General features: G+C 36.0%; 1 protein-coding gene across 1 annotated transcript in view; it reads left to right on the top strand.

Moving 5' to 3' along the window:
- LOC131932767 (cerebral peptide 1) overlaps positions 1-20,929 on the top strand; it is a 75,231-nt gene extending 54,302 nt beyond the window's left edge. Inside the window, exon 3 of the mRNA XM_059289685.1 lies at positions 20,791-20,929. Within this exon, the coding sequence (XP_059145668.1) occupies positions 20,791-20,796 (6 nt within the window). The 3' untranslated portion in view covers positions 20,797-20,929. The remainder of the gene's footprint in view (positions 1-20,790) is intronic.
- The last annotated feature ends 1,276 nt before the right edge of the window (positions 20,930-22,205 follow it).

Here is a 22,205-nt window from a genome sequence, read left to right as displayed (position 1 = left end):
TAAGTGCATTAGTGTGTTCTGTGAAAATCAGTTTTATTTTATCTTTGCTATAAGACCTCTAAACCTCTAGGCGGTCAAAAGAATATAAACCATAAAAGCTTTGTATAAATAATGGTTTTTCGTGTTATGTTTATTTTTATTTATTTTATTGTATTTATATTATTAATATTAATTACATTTCCTTTTTATACAGTGTCATTCTTTAAGTACTTTATAAAAAAATAATAATTCAGAGAAATAATTCTTTTTTAATTTGTTTAATACAAATCTATTACAAGGAGCTTATGAGCACCCCGATTTGACTATTTAAAAAAGGGAAATAAGTAATGGAAGTAGCGTGAACGTTTGCTTATCTTTGATAAGTTTGATTGTAGGAGAAAGAGGACGGCTTTCAGAGTGGTTTAAAAACAAAGGGAAAGAGAATATACAAGAGCGTGGGGTGGTGTCTATAGAATAAAGATAATCCAACCGCAGCTACGGTAATCTTTTTTTTACAAAACAACCATCAAGTCAAAAATGCACGAAAATTAATTTTTTTAACAATAAAAAATTGATTATGGTCGGCTGTGGGCCCCTAAATGGCGTGGGTCCCCCCGCATTACGGGGTCTGGCGGCACTGTAGTTCCGCCCCTGCTACAAACGCAGTACAACTGCTGAATATTTAATAATTAGGCTATTCTGGTAAGTTAGTATTTCACGGCTATGTTTTTAACCGTCGCTGGAAAAATACGTTCCCTGTGTCCGCTAAGTGCAAGCCATTGCCTCGATATAGAAATAGTTTCGATTATGGGCGCCAATCAGTTTTTCTTCCACACTTTTTTCTCCGGGGGGGGGGGGGGGGGGACGACGACACTGGTAAAATTATGTTTTCTATTTACATTCCATTTCGTTCGGGGGCGGTAGACTTTCTTCGACCCCCCTCCCCGAAGAAATGCCTGGAAGAAACTCTGGCACTAATCTAGAATTTCTTGACTTAATGATGAGTTTAAGGTGAAGTCAATTGGTAACATTTTTCTCTCTGTAACTGATTTACGTTTTTGGTGAATTCAAATCGCTCTTGTACGATCATCACATTGCTGGTGCTCATGTAACCTGTCTGTTGCCTCTTACCGTTTGAAAATAGAATTTTTCAAAAGCTTAACAGGAAGCTGACTACATAAAACTCGTTTATTCAAATCAAACAAAATACATTCTCTAGTGATTATCTAGTGATTATCTAGTGATTTTCTAGTGATTTTCTAGTGATTATCTAGTGATTATCTAGTGATTATCTAGTGATTATCTAGTGATTATCTAGTGATTATCTAGTGATTATCTAGTGATTATACAGTGATTATCTAGTGATTATCTAGTGATTATCTAGTGATTATCTAGTGATTATCTAGTGATTATCTAGTGATTATCTAGTGATTATCTAGTGATTATCTAGTGGTTATCTAGTGATTATCTAGTGATTATCTAGTGATTATCCAGTGATTATCTAGTGATTATCTAGTGATTATCTAGTGATTATCTAGTGATTATCTAGTGATTATCTAGTGATAATCTAGTGATTATCTAGTGATAATCTAGTGATTATCTAGTGATTATTTAGTGATTATCTAGTGATTATCTAGTGATTATCTAGTGATAATCTAGTGATATCTAGTGATTATCTAGTGATTATCTAGTGATTATCTAGTGATTATCTAGTGATAATCTAGTGATTATCTAGTGATTATCTAGTGATTATCTAGTGATTGTCTATTGATTATCTAGTGATTATCCAGTGATTATCTAGTGATTGTCTAGTGATTATCTAGTGATTATCCAGTGATTATCTAGTGATTATCTAGTGATTATCTAGTGATTATCTAGTGATTATCCAGTAATTATCTAGTGATTATCTAGTGATTATGCTGAAAATTTAAAACGTTCATAAGGACGCCGGCTATTTTCTAAAAAAAAAAAAAAATTTTTATCGTCGGTTACAACTTCTTCTATAAAATTCCTTGAAAGATGCTGGATTTATGGCAATTTCTTGATGTACTCTGAGATGCAATAGTACCATCTTTGGCGTTGTCACTTGTAATTATCTTTGTAAAGAAATCATTTAATGTTTAGTGAGGCTGTCACCAGGCTAGCTATGTGTTTAGTGAGGCTGCCACCTGGCTATGTGTTTAGTGAGGCTGCCACTAGGCTATGTGTTTAGTGAGGCTGCCACCAGGCTATGTGTTTAGTGAGGCTGCCACCAGACTATGTGTTTAGTGAAGCTGCCACTAGGCTATGTCCATCGGTCCTTTCCCCTGCATAAGACATTTTGGGGGTCCATCGGTCCTTTCCCCTGCATAAGACATTTTGGGGGTCCATCGGTCCTTTCCCCTGCATAAGACATTTTGGGGGTCCATCGGTCCTTTCCCCTGCATAAGACATTTTGGGGGTCCATGTTAGATGAGCCAGGTTAGTTGGGAAAGGTTAGATGAGCCATAGATGAGCCATGTTAGATGAGCCATTGATGAGCCAGGTGAGATGTTAGATGTAAAGAACCTTTTGTACAGATGGAATTCCAGTTGATAGATGACTCATTCGGGTTGAAAATGTTGACATAAAAAGTTGAGACAAACATCAGATGGATGGGGAAGGGGGTGGGGGGATGGGAGATGTTTGAATATGGTTGTTGAGGTTTCACAAATCTAATTGACGTATCAATTAATTAATGTGCAGAAATATTAATGATGTTGTAAAGATTGTTGAATGAAACTAAATGTACAGTTTTGAATGAATATTTCTGGATACAATACACTCATTATTGCAGGTTAATTATGTTGTAATTAATTTAAAACAAATACATTTAGCTAGAACATAGCTGGTGAGATCTATCGTTGCTATAATTATAAGCTTTTATTTAGTTCAAAGATTTTTGTTTGTTTGCTTGTTTGTGGGTTCGTGTCAAATAATGTAGCTCAATTTAATTAAGCCCACTTCAATTGACGATACATTAGTCTGATAATAAGCTCCTTTTAATCAAATTAGATATTAAATAAGTCATTAAAAATAATTAAAAGATCACAAAATAAAATTTTAAGAAAACTAATATCTAAACGTTTATGATAAGAAGCGAGTATATTTTATTTTCTTGTTTCGGTAAAAAAATTGAGCTACAAGATTTGCCACATGCCCACAAACAAACGGACACATTGAACTCAGTAAAAGCTGGTTTAAAAAGGTGAGACAACAGATGAACTACCAGCGATGGCGCTATTCGCTGGATGTCAACAGTGAACTGCTGGATGTCAACAGTGAACTGCTGGATGTCAACAGTGAACTGTCTATACGTGGCTGGCTGGTTTCCTCTCTACTGCCACGGACTAAGAACTGGCAGATAATTCTCTTTTAGTAGCTTTTAAAAGCAAGTAAAACATGAATTGCTTCATGTAATATTGTTCTAAACTTACTGAAAATATATTCTAAACTATAGAAAATTATTACTTGCTTTCTACTAAACTGTCATTAATGTTTTAAAAATCACGCAGGGTAAAAACAAAACTTATAAAAATTAACTTGATCGAAACAACAGCTAGGCCTTACTAGGCCCGCCCATTTTGCAGGCCGTGTATTTGAATGGGGAGAAATCTAGCAGACGACACATTTCTTCTGAACGGCAGTGAACGGTCAATCGAGTCAGAAAAACACTTTAAAAACTAACCCACGACATCACTGAGTATCAGTCACATCATCGTAGCCATTTAAAAACAAACACATTTTTTCACAAATCATTTTCTAGGCTACCGATTGAATTTGATAAATAAAACTGGTATCAAATTAAAGGTGAACACATTTAGTTTTTTAATTGTTTATCATCATGAACAATAATTTAAAATCTTAGGCGACATCCTATCTTTTAGCGGTTTTAAACTACCAATCGGTTTTAAGCAAAGATTTTTAACCGTATGTGGTATCAACTTCATTCACCACAAAGTATTTAAAAGTGAAATAAATCATCAAATTAAGAAAACCTGCGAGCGAAAAGGTTTTAAATTCACTGAAAATTTAAAAATTAGTAAAACAAACTTTAATCAAAGAACTGGTGTCTCAAGGAATCACTTGTTTTAGCGATCAAGGTTTTTATTAAACAAAACAAGTTTGTGTATTTTTAAAATGTCTGTGGATTTAAAAACTTATTATAATGCAGATTTTTAATATTTGATAAATCTGACACCTCTATGTTTTGGATGAACGAAACTGTTTACGATTCCCGTTTTCATGAACGTGTGGCTATCTATGACCACATAAACTCTTGCATAACACAAGCACATAAATAACTTTTGCCACACTAGGCGGAAGACAACTAAGATGTGTCCAATAAGTTATCGATAACGGAAGTTATTAATGGCTAAACTATCTCGACAAGTTCGGACACCCACAAACACTGACATTAACAAATACAATTTTCTAGCTCTCCAATTCATTCTGAAAATTGAAAATGGTTTCATGTTATAATTGTGGGAGGGGCGGTCAGCCATACATAATTATCAAAGAATAATGGAATTTATAATCTCAGTTCAACTCTGAAGCTTACCAACAGCATTTATATCTAGAGTTAGCTGCCCTTCTTTAAACTCGAATCGTGAGTTAACTACCCCTGTCAACATACCACTTGTTGCTAGAATTAACTTTCCGTTCACACAAATATACATATACATATACTTGGTTACCAGATGTACAGATAGACGTACAGATACTACTACTTACCTTTCTAACAAAATCCTGTCTTGGAGTGTGTCTAATTCCGCTGTACCAAGAACACACGTCAGGGTACCACCAGACTCCATCTAACACAGATTTACAGTCAGGTTAGCTTTACATCTAGGTAGAACCAGACTCGCCACAACTCGAAATCTGATAACACATGAAGCCAATTAGTCCACACAAGAATGGCCCACACCGACCCACGCTAAAATTTTCATGAAGGATCAAATACGCCTCTTAAAGGTCCTTTATGTGATGGTGTCCCAAGAAAGAGTTCACTCAACTTAACACACACTAAAACTTTATGTGATGGTGTCCCAAGAAAGAGTTCACTCAACTTAACACACACTAAAACTTTATGTGATGGTGTCCCAAGAAAGAGTTCACTCAACTTAACACACACTAAAACTTTATGTGATGGTGTCCCAAGAAAGAGTTCACTCAACTTAACACACACTAAAACTTTATGTGATGGTGTCCCAAGAAAGAGTTCACTCAACTTAACACACACTAAAACTTTATGTGATGGTGTCCCAAGAAAGAGTTCACTCAACTTAACACACACTAAAACTTTATGTGGTGGTGTCCCAAGAAAGAGTTCACTCAACTTAACACACACTAAAACTTTATGTGATGGTGTCCCAAGAAAGAGTTCACTCAACTTAACACACACTAAAACTTTATGTGATGGTGTCCCAAGAAAGAGTTCACTCAACTTAACACACACTAAAACTTTATGTGATGGTGTCCCAAGAAAGAGTTCACTCAACTCAACACACACTAAAACTTTATGTGATGGTGTCCCAAGAAAGAGTTCACTCAACTTAACACACACTAAAACTTTATGTGATGGTGTCCCAAGAAAGAGTTCACTCAACTCAACACACACTAAAACTTTATGTGATGGTGTCCCAAGAAAGAGTTCACTCAACTCAACACACACTAAAACTTTATGTGATGGTGTCCCAAGAAAGAGTTCACTCAACTTAACACACACTAAAACTTTATGTGATGGTGTCCCAAGAAAGAGTTCACTCAACTTAACACACACTAAAACTTTATGTGATGGTGTCCCAAGAAAGAGTTCACTCAACTTAACACACACTAAAACTTTATGTGATGGTGTCCCAAGAAAGAGTTCACTCAACTTAACACACACTAAAACTGAAAGCCACAGGAGGCTGACCCAGTGACCAGCTCTACACCGCCAAATACTTCGGTACGTGGTGGCCAAATGTACAGGCAATACTTGGTTCTACTCACTGCAGCCAGTCATAAACTTACAGGCAATCCTTGGTTCTACTCACTGCAGCCAGTCATAAACTTACAGGCAATCCTTGGTTCTACTCACTGCAGCCAGTCATAAACTTACAGGCAATCCTTAGTTCTACTCACTGCGGCCTTCATAAACTTACAGGCAATCCTTAGTTCTACTCACTGCGGCCTTCATAAACTTACAGGCAATCTTTAGTTCTACTCACTGCGGCCAGTCATAAACTTACAGGCAATCCTTAGTTCTACTCACTGCAGCCAGTCATAAACTTACAGGCAATCCTTAGTTCTACTCACTGCAGCCAGTCATAAACTTACAGGCAATCCTTAGTTCTACTCACTGCAGCCAGTCATAAACTTACAGGCAATCCTTGGTTCTACTCACTGCGGCCAGTCATTAACTTACAGGCAATCCTTGGTTCTACTCACTGCGGCCAGTCATAAACTTACAGGCAATCCTTGGTTCTACTCACTGCGGCCAGTCATAAACTTACAGGCAATCTTTAGTTCTACTCACTGCAGCCAGTCATAAACTTACAGGCAATCCTTAGTTCTACTCACTGCGGCCAGTCATAAACTTACAGGCAATCCTTAGTTCTACTCACTGCGGCCTTCATAAACTTACAGGCAATCCTTAGTTCTACTCACTGCGGCCTTCATAAACTTACAGGCAATCTTTAGTTCTACTCACTGCAGCCAGTCATAAACTTACAGGCAATCCTTAGTTCTACTCACTGCGGCCAGTCATAAACTTACAGGCAATCCTTAGTTCTACTCACTGCGGCCTTCATAAACTTACAGGCAATCCTTAGTTCTACTCACTGCGGCCTTCATAAACTTACAGGCAATCTTTAGTTCTACTCACTGCAGCCAGTCATAAACTTACAGGCAATCCTTGGTTCTACTCACTGCGGCCTTCGTAAAACTGGCTTGAAAGTAGCATCCTTAAAGAAACGGAATAGAACACAATATGTCAGCTCAATCTTTACACGTCTAGTCTACCCGACATAGTCAAAACAAACCAGTACAAGCGCCATCTTGCGGCCTGCAGTTCTTCACCCTCAGGGCAGACGGTGACTGATGCCCAGTACGTCTCCGGTCAAAGCTCACGTCACACAAAACACAAAGTAAACAGTCCTAAACAAAGTTAACAGTCCAAAACAAAGTTAACAGTACAAAATTGAAGTAAACAGTCCAAAACAAAGTTAACAGTCAAAAACAAAGTTAACAGTACAAAAATGAAGTAAACAGTCCTAAACAAAGTAAACAGTCCTAAACAAAGTAAACAGTCCTGAACAAAGTTAACAGTACAAAAATGAAGTAAACAGTCCTAAACAAAGTTAACAGTCCAAAACAAAGTTAACAGTACAAAAATGAAGTAAACAGTCCTAAACAAAGTTAACAGTCTAAAATGAAGTAAACAGTCCTAAACAAAGTTAACAGTCATAAACAAAGTTAACAGTCCTGAACAAAGTTAACAGTCCAAAAATGAAGTAAACAGTCCTAAACAAAGTTAACAGTCCTAAACAAAGTTAACAGTCCTGAACAAAGTTAACAGTACAAAAATGAAGTAAACAGTCCTAAACAAAGTTAACAGTCCAAAACAAAGTTAACAGTCCAAAATGACGTAAACAGTCCTAAACAAAGTAAACAGTCCTAAACAAAGTAAACAGTCCTGAACAAAGTTAACAGTACAAAAATGAAGTAAACAGTCCTAAACAAAGTAAACAGTCCTAAACAAAGTAAACAGTCCTGAACAAAGTTAACAGTACAAAAATGAAGTAAACAGTCCTAAACAAAGTTAACAGTCCAAAACAAAGTTAACAGTACAAAAATGAAGTAAACAGTCCTAAACAAAGTTAACAGTCTAAAATGAAGTAAACAGTCCTAAACAAAGTTAACAGTCATAAACAAAGTTAACAGTCCTGAACAAAGTTAACAGTCCAAAAATGAAGTAAACAGTCCTAAACAAAGTTAACAGTCCTAAACAAAGTTAACAGTCCTGAACAAAGTTAACAGTACAAAAATGAAGTAAACAGTCCTAAACAAAGTTAACAGTCCAAAACAAAGTTAACAGTCCAAAATGACGTAAACAGTCCTAAACAAAGTAAACAGTCCTAAACAAAGTAAACAGTCCTGAACAAAGTTAACAGTACAAAAATGAAGTAAACAGTCCTAAACAAAGTAAACAGTCCTAAACAAAGTAAACAGTCCTGAATAAAGTTAACAGTACAAAAATGAAGTAAACAGTCCTAAACAAAGTTAACAGTCCAAAACAAAGTTAACAGTACAAAAATGAAGTAAACAGTCCTAAACAAAGTTAACAGTCTAAAATGAAGTAAACAGTCCTAAACAAAGTTAACAGTCATAAACAAAGTTAACAGTCCTGAACAAAGTTAACAGTCCAAAAATGAAGTAAACAGTCCTAAACAAAGTTAACAGTCCTAAACAAAGTTAACAGTCCTGAACAAAGTTAACAGTACAAAAATGAAGTAAACAGTCCTAAACAAAGTTAACAGTCCAAAACAAAGTTAACAGTACAAAAATGAAGTAAACAGTCCTAAACAAAGTTAACAGTCCAAAATGAAGTAAACAGTCCTAAACAAAGTTAACAGTCCTAAACAAAGTTAACAGTCCAAAACAAAGTTAACAGTACAAAATTGAAGTAAACAGTCCAAAACAAAGTTAACAGTCAAAAACAAAGTTAACAGTACAAAAATGAAGTAAACAGTCCTAAACAAAGTAAACAGTCCTAAACAAAGTAAACAGTCCGGAACAAAGTTAACAGTACAAAAATGAAGTAAACAGTCCTAAACAAAGTTAACAGTCCAAAACAAAGTTAACAGTACAAAAATGAAGTAAACAGTCCTAAACAAAGTTAACAGTCTAAAATGAAGTAAACAGTCCTAAACAAAGTTAACAGTCATAAACAAAGTTAACAGTCCTGAACAAAGTTAACAGTCCAAAAATGAAGTAAACAGTCCTAAACAAAGTTAACAGTCCTAAACAAAGTTAACAGTCCTGAACAAAGTTAACAGTACAAAAATGAAGTAAACAGTCCTAAACAAAGTTAACAGTCCAAAACAAAGTTAACAGTCCAAAATGACGTAAACAGTCCTAAACAAAGTAAACAGTCCTAAACAAAATAAACAGTCCTGAACAAAGTTAACAGTACAAAAATGAAGTAAACAGTCCTAAACAAAGTTAACGGTCCTAAACAAAGTTAACAGTCCTGAACAAAGTTAACAGTACAAAAATGAAGTAAACAGTCCTAAACAAAGTTAACAGTCCAAAACAAAGTTAACAGTCCAAAATGAAGTAAACAGTCCTAAACAAAGTAAACAGCCCTAAACAAAGTAAACAGTCCTGAACAAAGTTAACAGTACAAAAATGAAGTAAACAGTCCTAAACAAAGTTAACAGTCCAAAACAAAGTTAACAGTCCAAAATGACGTAAACAGTCCTAAACAAAGTAAACAGTCCTAAACAAAATAAACAGTCCTGAACAAAGTTAACAGTACAAAAATGAAGTAAACAGTCCTAAACAAAGTTAACGGTCCTAAACAAAGTTAACAGTCCTGAACAAAGTTAACAGTACAAAAATGAAGTAAACAGTCCTAAACAAAGTTAACAGTCCAAAACAAAGTTAACAGTCCAAAATGAAGTAAACAGTCCTAAACAAAGTAAACAGCCCTAAACAAAGTAAACAGTCCTGAACAAAGTTAACAGTACAAAAATGAAGTAAACAGTCCTAAACAAAGTTAACAGTCCAAAATGAAGTAAACAGTCCTAAACAAAGTAAACAGTCCTAAACAAAGTAAACAGTCCTGAACAAAGTTAACAGTACAAAAATGAAGTAAACAGTCCCAAACAAAGTTAACAGTCCAAAACAAAGTTAACAGTACAAAAATGAAGTAAACAGTCCTAAACAAAGTTAACAGTCCAAAACAAAGTTAACAGTACAAAAATGAAGTAAACAGTCCTAAACAAAGTTAACAGTCCTAAACAAAGTTAACAGTCCAAAATGAAGTAAACAGTCCTAAACAAAGTAAACAGTCCTAAACAAAGTTAACAGTCCAAAATGACGTAAACAGTCCTAAACAAAGTAAACAGTCCTAAACAAAGTAAACAGTCCTGAACAAAGTTAACAGTACAAAAATGAAGTAAACAGTCCTAAACAAAGTTAACAGTCCAAAATGAAGTAAACAGTCCTAAACAAAGTAAACAGTCCTAAACAAAATAAACAGTCCTGAACAAAGTTAACAGTACAAAAATGAAGTAAACAGTCCTAAACAAAGTTAACGGTCCTAAACAAAGTTAACAGTCCTAAACAAAGTTAACAGTCCTGAACAAAGTTAACAGTACAAAAATGAAGTAAACAGTCCTAAACAAAGTTAACAGTCCAAAACAAAGTTAACAGTCCAAAATGACGTAAACAGTCCTAAACAAAGTAAACAGTCCAAAACAAAGTTAACAGTCCAAAATGACGTAAACAGTCCTAAACAAAGTAAACAGTCCTAAACAAAATAAACAGTCCTGAACAAAGTTAACAGTACAAAAATGAAGTAAACAGTCCTAAACAAAGTTAACGGTCCTAAACAAAGTTAACAGTCCTGAACAAAGTTAACAGTACAAAAATGAAGTAAACAGTCCTAAACAAAGTTAACAGTCCAAAACAAAGTTAACAGTCCAAAATGAAGTAAACAGTCCTAAACAAAGTAAACAGCCCTAAACAAAGTAAACAGTCCTGAACAAAGTTAACAGTACAAAAATGAAGTAAACAGTCCTAAACAAAGTTAACAGTCCAAAATGAAGTAAACAGTCCTAAACAAAGTAAACAGTCCTAAACAAAGTAAACAGTCCTGAACAAAGTTAACAGTACAAAAATGAAGTAAACAGTCCCAAACAAAGTTAACAGTCCAAAACAAAGTTAACAGTACAAAAATGAAGTAAACAGTCCTAAACAAAGTTAACAGTCCAAAACAAAGTTAACAGTACAAAAATGAAGTAAACAGTCCTAAACAAAGTTAACAGTCCTAAACAAAGTTAACAGTCCAAAATGAAGTAAACAGTCCTAAACAAAGTAAACAGTCCTAAACAAAGTTAACAGTCCAAAATGACGTAAACAGTCCTAAACAAAGTAAACAGTCCTAAACAAAGTAAACAGTCCTGAACAAAGTTAACAGTACAAAAATGAAGTAAACAGTCCTAAACAAAGTTAACGGTCCTAAACAAAGTTAACAGTCCTGAACAAAGTTAACAGTACAAAAATGAAGTAAACAGTCCTAAACAAAGTTAACAGTCCAAAACAAAGTTAACAGTCCAAAATGAAGTAAACAGTCCTAAACAAAGTAAACAGTCCTAAACAAAGTAAACAGTCCTGAACAAAGTTAACAGTACAAAAATGAAGTAAACAGTCCTAAACAAAGTTAACGGTCCTAAACAAAGTTAACAGTCCTGAACAAAGTTAACAGTACAAAAATGAAGTAAACAGTCCTAAACAAAGTTAACGGTCCTAAACAAAGTTAACAGTCCTGAACAAAGTTAACAGTACAAAAATGAAGTAAACAGTCCTAAACAAAGTTAACAGTCCAAAACAAAGTTAACAGTCCAAAATGAAGTAAACAGTCCTAAACAAAGTAAACAGTCCTAAACAAAGTAAACAGTCCTGAACAAAGTTAACAGTACAAAAATGAAGTAAACAGTCCTAAACAAAGTTAACAGTCCAAAATGAAGTAAACAGTCCTAAACAAAGTAAACAGTCCTAAACAAAGTAAACAGTCCTGAACAAAGTTAACAGTACAAAAATGAAGTAAACAGTCCCAAACAAAGTTAACAGTCCAAAACAAAGTTAACAGTACAAAAATGAAGTAAACAGTCCTAAACAAAGTTAACAGTCCAAAACAAAGTTAACAGTACAAAAATGAAGTAAACAGTCCTAAACAAAGTTAACAGTCCAAAATGAAGTAAACAGTCCTAAACAAAGTTAACAGTCCTAAACAAAGTTAACAGTCCAAAACAAAGTTAACAGTACAAAATTGAAGTAAACAGTCCAAAACAAAGTTAACAGTCAAAAACAAAGTTAACAGTACAAAAATGAAGTAAACAGTCCTAAACAAAGTAAACAGTCCTAAACAAAGTAAACAGTCCTGAACAAAGTTAACAGTACAAAAATGAAGTAAACAGTCCTAAACAAAGTTAACAGTCCAAAACAAAGTTAACAGTACAAAAATGAAGTAAACAGTCCTAAACAAAGTTAACAGTCTAAAATGAAGTAAACAGTCCTAAACAAAGTTAACAGTCATAAACAAAGTTAACAGTCCTGAACAAAGTTAACAGTCCAAAAATGAAGTAAACAGTCCTAAACAAAGTTAACAGTCCTAAACAAAGTTAACAGTCCTGAACAAAGTTAACAGTACAAAAATGAAGTAAACAGTCCTAAACAAAGTTAACAGTCCAAAACAAAGTTAACAGTCCAAAATGACGTAAACAGTCCTAAACAAAGTAAACAGTCCTAAACAAAGTAAACAGTCCTGAACAAAGTTAACAGTACAAAAATGAAGTAAACAGTCCTAAACAAAGTTAACGGTCCTAAACAAAGTTAACAGTCCTGAACAAAGTTAACAGTACAAAAATGAAGTAAACAGTCCTAAACAAAGTTAACAGTCCAAAACAAAGTTAACAGTCCAAAATGAAGTAAACAGTTCTAAACAAAGTAAACAGTCCTAAACAAAGTAAACAGTCCTGAACAAAGTTAACAGTACAAAAATGAAGTAAACAGTCCTAAACAAAGTTAACAGTCCAAAACAAAGTTAACAGTACAAAAATGAAGTAAACAGTCCTAAACAAAGTTAACAGTCCAAAATGAAGTAAACAGTCCTAAACAAAGTAAACAGTCCTAAACAAAGTAAACAGTCCTGAACAAAGTTAACAGTACAAAAATGAAGTAAACAGTCCCAAACAAAGTTAACAGTCCAAAACAAAGTTAACAGTACAAAAATGAAGTAAACAGTCCTAAACAAAGTTAACAGTCCAAAACAAAGTTAACAGTACAAAAATGAAGTAAACAGTCCTAAACAAAGTTAACAGTCCAAAATGAAGTAAACAGTCCTAAACAAAGTAAACAGTCCAAAACAAAGTAAACAGTCCTGAACAAAGTTAACAGTACAAAAATGAAGTAAACAGTCCTAAACAAAGTTAACAGTCTTGAACAAAGTTAACAGTACAAAAATGAAGTAAACAGTCCTAAACAAAGTTAACAGTACAAAAATGAAGTAAACAGTCCAAAACAAAGTTAACAGTCAAAAACAAAGTTAACAGTACAAAAATGAACTAAACAGTCCTAAACAAAGTTAACAGTCCTAAACAAAGTAAACAGTCCTGAACAAAGTTAACAGTACAAAAATGGAGTAAACAGTCCTAAACAAAGTTAACAGTCCAAAAAAAAGTTAACAGTCCAAAATTAAGTAAACAGTCCTAAACAAAGTTAACAGTCCAAAACAAAGTTAACAGTACAAAAATGAAGTAAACAGTCCTAAACCAAGTTAACAGTCCAAAACAAAGTTAACAGTACAAAAATGAAGTAAACAGTCCTAAACAAAGTTAACAGTCTTGAACAAAGTTAACAGTACAAAAATGAAGTAAACAGTCCTAAACAAAGTTAACAGTACAAAAATGAAGTAAACAGTCCAAAACAAAGTTAACAGTCAAAAACAAAGTTAACAGTACAAAAATGAACTAAACAGTTCTAAACAAAGTTAACAGTCCAAAATGAAGTAAACGGTCCTAAACAAAGTAAACAGTCCTAAACAAAGTAAACAGTCCTGAACAAAGTTAACAGTACAAAAATGAAGTAAACAGTCCTAAACAAAGTTAACAGTCTTGAACAAAGTTAACAGTACAAAAATGAAGTAAACTGTCCTAAACAAAGTTAACAGTCCAAAACAAAGTTAACAGTCCAAAACAAAGTTAACAGTACAAAAATGAAGTAAACAGTCCTAAACAAAGTAAACAGTCCTAAACAAAGTAAACAGTCCTAAACAAAGTTAACAGTCCTAAACAAAGTAAACAGTCCTAAACAAAGCTAACAGTCCTAAACAAAGTAAACAGTCCTAAACAAAGTAAACAGTCCTAAACAAAGTAAACAGTCCTAAACAAAGTTAACAGTCCAAAAGGAAGTTAACAGTCCTAAACAAAGTTAAAAACAGCGATGACCCCCTTACACAGCGGAACTATACTCAGAGCAAAAAAAAACACACAACAAAACACGACGCTAGTATCTATATATTTAATTCTCTTCTGGGAGACGCTAGAAAACAAGCTGTGAATGCGCTCCCTACCACCCCACTCCTCCATGGTCTTAGTGAGCTGTGTTCACTCTAAATATTGACAAACAGAGCCGGGTTTAGTGACGACTATTAGGGGCAGATAATTTAGTTTGAACGATTTTAAACGTAGGGGGGGGGGGGAGAGGGGGGGGGGGCGGAAGGGGGCGGGGGGGTTATGGTCCTTAACGTGCCACTTATAGTGTTTTAAAGAAATATTTTTAGTGGCAGCGTTGGTAACGTCGAATTCACAAATTATGACTTACTGAAAAGTAGAAAAAAAAACAAAATAGCGGTGTATGTTATGCCGCGGGCCGGCTCGTTAATAATAACACACACACACACACAAATAAACCAAAAAATAAAACTTTCTCGTATATTCTTATATAACACTACAGGGGATGGAAAATCGGGATGTAGACATGAACTTTAATACATTTTTAATTACTTAAACTTTTAAAAAATAGACTAGAATCTCACAGAAAAAAGGAATTGCGCACCAAGTGAATGGCAAACAATATGTGTATAACAGTGCGGAATATTTGTATAAACTCATATGCGGAAATTACTCACAATTTGAAAGAAGGCAGATAATTAGAACTTTTACTAATACGTGATTTTTCGTTTATCTATCTAAAACAATACTCAATTTATAGGCTTTTCAAAAACCAAAAGTAGAAAAAGCTTCACTTCCGGTTACCGGAAATCGCTGTTGATACAGAACTACAAGTTTGATATAGAATCTAATACTTAAATATGAAATTTCATCACCCTAGCAGTAACGGTACTCAATTTATCGTCTTCACAGACATTCACATACACACACACATATACACACATACATCCACAGACATACGGACAAAATTGCAAAACTATATTTTTTCTGACTCATGGAGGTGCAAAATCTCGTTTTCTATTTTTTTGCACGATTACACTATTTCCTCTATACTTTGTATACGAGAAAGTAATAAAGTACATCAAACTACATTTGGATAACAATACGACAATAAAATGCCCATGTACCGTATTGTCACACATCGTCACAGACTGTCACACATAGTCACACATTGTCACAAAATTCAGAATACGCACGTGAGAGTGACGTCATGTAGGGGTGGGGATCAAGTTGGTGGGGTCGGTCTTTATTGTTGGACAAATGTTGGACTAATGTTGGACAAATGTTGGACAAATGTTGGACAAATGTTGGACAAATGTTGGAGAATATGTTGGACCAATGTAGGACAAATGTTGGACTAATGTTGGACTGTTTGATGGATTGCTGTACAGCAGGACTAGCTTTGGAACTGTGCAGGACTAGATGATGCGAGTCATTTCTCGAATAATTAACTTTGAATCCAATCTGTCCATAGCTGGGGGCCGGTCAAAGAAATGACCTGGTTTTGTGTGCTGTGTTAACGTTCATAAGTCTGGTCGTTCAAGATTGGTCGTGCTGTTTGATTCTGTTAAATCCTGTTTGGTGCTGTTTGGTGCTGTTTGGTGCTGTTTCTACTGTTTTGTGCTGCTTGATGCTGTTTGATGCTGTTTTATGGTGTTTGGTGCTGTTTGGTGCTGCTTTGTGCTGTTTCTACTGTTTTGTGCTGCTTGATGCTGTTTGATGCTGTTTGATGGTGTTTGATGGTGTTTGGTGCTGTTTGGTGCTATTTGATGGTGTTTGGTGCTGTTTGGTGCTGTTTGGTGCTGTTTGATGTTTACTGTTTCAATTCCAGTTTCTATGTTCTAAATATAAATTCACGAGTTCAAGGTCTCACGTGCATGACCAAGGTCAAGTCAAGTTGTTTGAAAGATAAAGAAACTTGTCACAGATTTAACAAATTGATGACAGCGTGCACATGATCGCTGTTTGAAATCTTGTCAGTTTTAACAAATTGATGACAGCGTGCTCATGATCGCTGTTTGAAATCTTGTCAGTTTTAGCAAATTGATGACAGCGTGCTCATGATCGCTGTTTGAAATCTTGTCAGTTTTAACAAATTGATGACAGCGTGCACATGGTCGCTGTTTGAAATCTTGTCAGTTTTAGCAAATTGATGACAGCGTGCACATGGTCGCTGTTTGAAATCTTGTCAGTTTTAGCAAATTGATGACAGCGTGCTCATGATCGCTGTTTGAAATCTTGTCAGTTTTAGCAAATTGATGACAGCGTGCTCATGATCGCTGTTTGAAATCTTGTCAGTTTTAACAAGAAAGCTGCATTTTGACAGAGGCGATCAACTTGACAAATAAAGCGTTAAGCGCCGAGGGTCAGATTTGTCAATCTCATGGCGAGTGGTTCAGAGAGTTGGGATTCAGAGCATGTTCCTAACACTGGGGTCGGGGGAGGGCTGGGGGCGGAGGTGGGGTGGGCTGGGGGCGGGGTTGGGTGGGCTGGGTTGGGGTTGGGGTGGGCTGGGGGCGGTGTTGGGTGGGCTGGGTTGGGGTTGGGGTGGGCTGGGGGCGGGGTTGGGTGGGCTGGGTTGGGGTTGGGGTGGGCTGGGGGCGGTGTTGGGTGGGGGAGGGCTGGAAACATTTTAGTTACATTCCTGGCTTCAGGCCTACACTACTCCCTCTCTCTTGTGCTCTCTGTATTCTGCCCTCTCTCTTGTGCTCTCTGTATTCTGCCCTCTCTCTTGTGCTCTCTGTATTCTGCCCTCTCTCTTGTGCTCTCTGTATTCTGCCCTCTGTATTCTGCCCTCTGTATTCTGCCCTCTCTCTTGTGCTCTCTGTATTCTGCCCTCTCTCTTGTGCTCTCTGTATTCTGCCCTCTCTCTTGTGCTCTCTGTATTCTGCCCTCTGTATTCTGCCCTCTGTATTCTGCCCTCTGTATTCTGCCCTCTCTATTCTGCCCTCTGCCTAGTAGGGTGTGTGAACAGTTGACGATGTGGCTATCTGGACGTCTGTTGTGTGGATGTGTGAATAGAAAAATGAACTTCCGCACACACATAAAAAAAAAACTGCGAAATAATTCCGGAAATTGTCGACTGCTAGTTTGAAATAAAGTACTTCTCTTTTGTTCTACATCAACACGTATCTTGTGTTCTAGTTCAACACGTATCTGGTGTTCTACTCATGTCACTCTCCCCCTCCCCCACTATACACCGCCCCTGGCTAGGGTGGAGGCAAGTTTGAGAGAGACGATTCTTTCCGTAAAAACACTAGACTGGATATTGTCTGCGGTCATTGAAGACGTGAAAGAAACCTTGTAAGCCCAGGGAGTAAGGGGAGAGAACTGAGGACCGTGAGCTAAGGGACATCACTAGTCACACACGGCGTTCAGAAGTTAAACGACGCTCCAAGCGTTTCTTTATCTTGGCGTGCCCCCCCCCCCCCGACAGCCAACCGTTGGCCCAGTTTGACGTCACACGTGTCATACAACTGACTCAGTGGAGTGTGTATACTGTCATGTAACACTGTACCACAATTTCTTTTATACTTACACAATTATGTTTGAAAATTAAATTTGAAATTTACTCCAATATTTTCTCAGCTGAGAGTTTTTTGAAAATTACCACCGTCGATTTTTTTTTATTTCTAGATTTGCAAACATTTGCTTGAATTATTGCAAGTATTGACAATATTTTTTTTCTTTCAAAATAAAAGGAATTATTAATAAACAAAACCAAAACAAAACTTCTAGTTCGAAATTTTTTATAACTAATTAAATAAACCGTGAGTGATCTCCCCTAAACTTTCTCGAATATTATTATATAACACTACGTGGGATGGCAACACGGGATATAAACATGATTTTTAATTACTTAAACTTTTGAAAATAGAATAGAAACTCGTAGAAAAAAGAATTGCGCACCAAGCGAACGCTAAACATAAAGTGCATAATAGTGCGGAATATTATTAGTACTTTATAAATTTACATGCGTTTTTTTTTTAGAAATCGGAAATAGCGTATATTACTACTTCCGGTCAACGGAAATTACTCAAAATGTGATAGAAGGAAGATAATTAAATCTTTTACTTACATGTGAAATTTCATTTATCTATCTGAAACAGAACTCAAGTTATAGGCTTTTGAAAAATTCAAAGTAGAAAAAGTTCCACTTCCGGTTATCGGAAATCACTCAAAAGTTGATAAGGATCTACGATTTTGATATAGTACTTATATATGAAATTTCATCAGCCTAGCTGTAATGGTACTCAAGTTATCGTGTTTACAGACACACACACACACAGAAAGACACAAACACTCACACAGACATATGGACAAAATTGCAAAATTATGTTTTTCCAACGTCGAGATTTGTAAAAATCTCAATTTTTTTTTTTGCACGATTTCAAGACTTTCACTATAGGCCTACTCTGTATATACGTGAAAGTAAAAAATAAACAAAAAAGCAGGTAAGATTTTAAAATAAATTAAACAGAAAAACAGTGGGTTTTTTTAATAAATGGTCTAAGAGTTTCTAAGGAAAAATAAAAATTTAAATGCACTGAAAATAAAAATAAAAACTAATTTGATTGTTTTTTTTTAGTAAAATCATATTCCACATATTAACTGGGAATATGTGGGTGATCTCCCCTAAACTTTCTCGTATTTTCTTTCGCCACAGCAAGGGGATGGCACTTTCAGTGCAATTTGGCTGTGAAAATATAAAAGTTTTTTTTTTACAAGCCGTCCTCTTTTCCCCGCCAGAAAACACACACAACTGAAAATGTCATAGAATAAGCTTTATGAGAAGGTGAAATAAAATTTTCAGATTCTCAAGTTCTTTGGGGAATCGGAAATGTCTAAAAGCCACTTTTTACTTTCTCGTATACAGAGTAGGCCTATAGAGGAAATGTTGTAATCATGTACAAAAATCACATGAAATTTTTAGTCTTCATCGTTTTACACCTCAGTACTTCACCAAAAGCCTATAACTTGAGAACTGTTTAAGATATATGAATGAAATTTCACGTAGAAATAAAAGATCTATTTCTCTGCCTCCATTTAAATTTCTAGTAATTTCCGTTGACCGGAAGTAGTAATTAACGCTACTTCCAATTTCTAAAAAAAAACAACAACAACCGATTATGAATTTATAAAGTACTAATATTTCGCATAATCCAGACATTGTTTGCCGTTCACTTAGTGCGCAATTCTTTTTTTTTCCAGATCCTATTCCATTTTGAAAAGTTTAAGTAATTAAAAATGGATTAAAATCATGTCTACATCCCGAGTTGCTATCCACCGTAGAGTTATATAAGAATATTCCAGAAAGTTTAAGGGAGATTACTCCCGTTTTATTTCGCTGTATTAAACACAATTTTATCAGAATAGAATCGCGTAGAAAAAAGAATTGCACTCCGAAAGTGATGTAACATTATCAGATTTCTATGGATTATTTAGAATTCGGAAATAGTGAAAAGTACTATTTTCGGTAACCGGACATAACTTTAAATTTGATTGAATCAAGTGCACAGGATCTTGTACTTAAGAATGAAATTTATCTACATAAATAAATGTGTAAATTTGCTTTGGGTATTTTAGAAACCTAAAAATTGAGTAGTTACAAGTTCCGCGTATCGGAGATCAATTAAATTATCTCAAAAATTAAAAGTAATCCAAGTATCTTATACTTTCAAATGAAATATGGTCAACTTTGCTGAAATAGTACTTAAGTTTTTGTGTTCACATGGAAATAAGTAACTTAACATTTCCGGTTAACGGAAATCATTCAAAAGTTGACAGAAACCTGCGCATACAAGAAAATTCGTCCACTTAACTTGAACGGTACTCCATTATTGGAGGTGGCATCTTTTTGTGACATCTTATGGTGACATCTTATGGTGACATCTTATGGTGACATCTTATGGTGACATCTTATGGTGACATCTTATGGTGACATCTTATGGTGACATCTTATGGTGACATCTTATGGTGACATCTTATGGTGACATCTTATGGTGACATCTTATGGTGACATCTTATGGTGACATCTTATGCTGAACACATTAGTCGAAGTCTGACTTGGTCAATTGATCTAGTGTTTAGTAGGTCAAATATCGGTGACCTTTAGTAGGTCAAAGTGGAAACCTCCTATTGTCTTTCTTGGGTATGACCTTTGGAACCATACATTGATACATATTTGACCTAGACCGTTATAAAGTGGTGATACCATGGTGATACAGACAAACTGAGATGATTGTATAAAACAACATTGAGATGGTTACATTCCCCTCCCCTGTGGTCCCTCCCCTGTTGCCCCTCCCCCCTACCCCCCCCTACCCCCATGTATAGACGTGTAGGAAATAAAATACTGCCGTAAGGTTTGTCTAGATAAACAACGAACTCATCAAGTGAAACAAGATCGCTGTCCTGTAGGACCCAGATATCAGATCACCCTCAGATCTTTAGTTACACAAATCAGTTGCTACTAACGACCAATCAACTGAAACAACCCATTCAATGGCTTTATTTCTCCATTCAATGGCTTTTTTTTCCATTCAATGGCTTTATTTCTCTCTCTTTTCAGAGCTGACCGTCACGGAGAAACCAGACGTGACAGCAAACGCCGTGACGCTGGCGTGACACAGCGTGACACAGTGTGACACAATGTGCTCTATGTTTTTGTTCTGAACCACTGCATGCGTCAAATAAAGATTGGAAACTTTTCCTGTGGTTGGCTTTCATTTCATGTGGTCAAACGTTTGGTGTGGTTGGCTTTCATTTCATGTGGTCAAACATTTTATGTGGTTGGCTTTCATTTCATGTGGTGGTCAAACGTTTTGTGTGGTTGGCTTTTTTATGATGACTGAGACACACAGACGTCAAGATGACTGAGACACTCAGACGTCAAGATGACTGAGACACACAGACTTCAAGATGACTGAGACACACAGACGTCAAGATGACTGAGACACACAGACGTCAAGATGACTGAGACACACAGACGTCAAGATGACGTAGACATCTGCCTATTTGCCTGTTTTTGATTTGGATTATTTTTCCAATTAAAGTCGACTTAATAACCAGATCATGTGACACGGGAGCCCTCCCTCATTAAAAATTAAACCCGTGTTCAGATTACTGCAGTCAACATAGAAAAATGAAACTAATCAAGAACGGAAATTATTTTTAGCTTGCTGGTTAGTGTTGAGTCACGAGTGGTGTGATAGAAAAAACTGCGACAGTCACTGGTGGTCTGCCTGTCTAAACTTGAGGAGATGATACAACTAACTGCGACAGTCACTGGTGGTCACCCTGTCTAAACTTGAGGAGATGATACAACTAACTGCGACAGTCACTGGTGGTCTGCCTGTCTAAACTTGAGGAGATGATACAACTAACTGCGACAGTCACTGGTGGTCTGCCTGTCTAAATTTGAATAGATGATACAACTAACTGCGACAGTCACTGGTGGTCTACCTGTCTAAACTTGAGGAGATGATACAACTAACTGCGACAGTCACTGGTGGTCTACCTGTCTAAACTTGAGGAGATGATACAACTAACTGCGACAGTCACTGGTGGTCTGCCTGTCTAAACTTGAGGAGATGATACAACTAACTGCGACAGTCACTGGTGGTCTGCCTGTCTAAACTTGAGGAGATGATACAACTAACTGCGACAGTCACTGGTGGTCTGCCTGTCTAAATTTGAATAGATGATACAACTAACTGCGACAGTCACTGGTGGTCACCCTGTCTAAACTTGAGGAGATGATACAACTAACTGCGACAGTCACTGGTGGTCTGCCTGTCTAAACTTGTTGTTGAGGTGTTGTAAGGGGGGGGGGGGGGTGAAGGTTTTGTTTGTGTGTGTGGGGGATGGGGGGGGGGGGATAATTTGGCGAGCTCCAGGAGATATCAAGATTTAAAAAAAAAATTTCTGGCTGAGAGGATTTCTTCCATCCCTTGTAAGTTCAACGATAATAGGGGAATTTCAAAT

This window comes from Physella acuta, unplaced genomic scaffold, assembly GCF_028476545.2.
Source record: "Physella acuta isolate Inbredline_101_S28 unplaced genomic scaffold, ASM2847654v3 ptg000105l, whole genome shotgun sequence".
In the NCBI taxonomy this organism is placed as follows: Eukaryota; Metazoa; Mollusca; class Gastropoda; family Physidae; genus Physella; species Physella acuta.
This window is presented reverse-complemented; position numbering and strand designations above follow the sequence as displayed.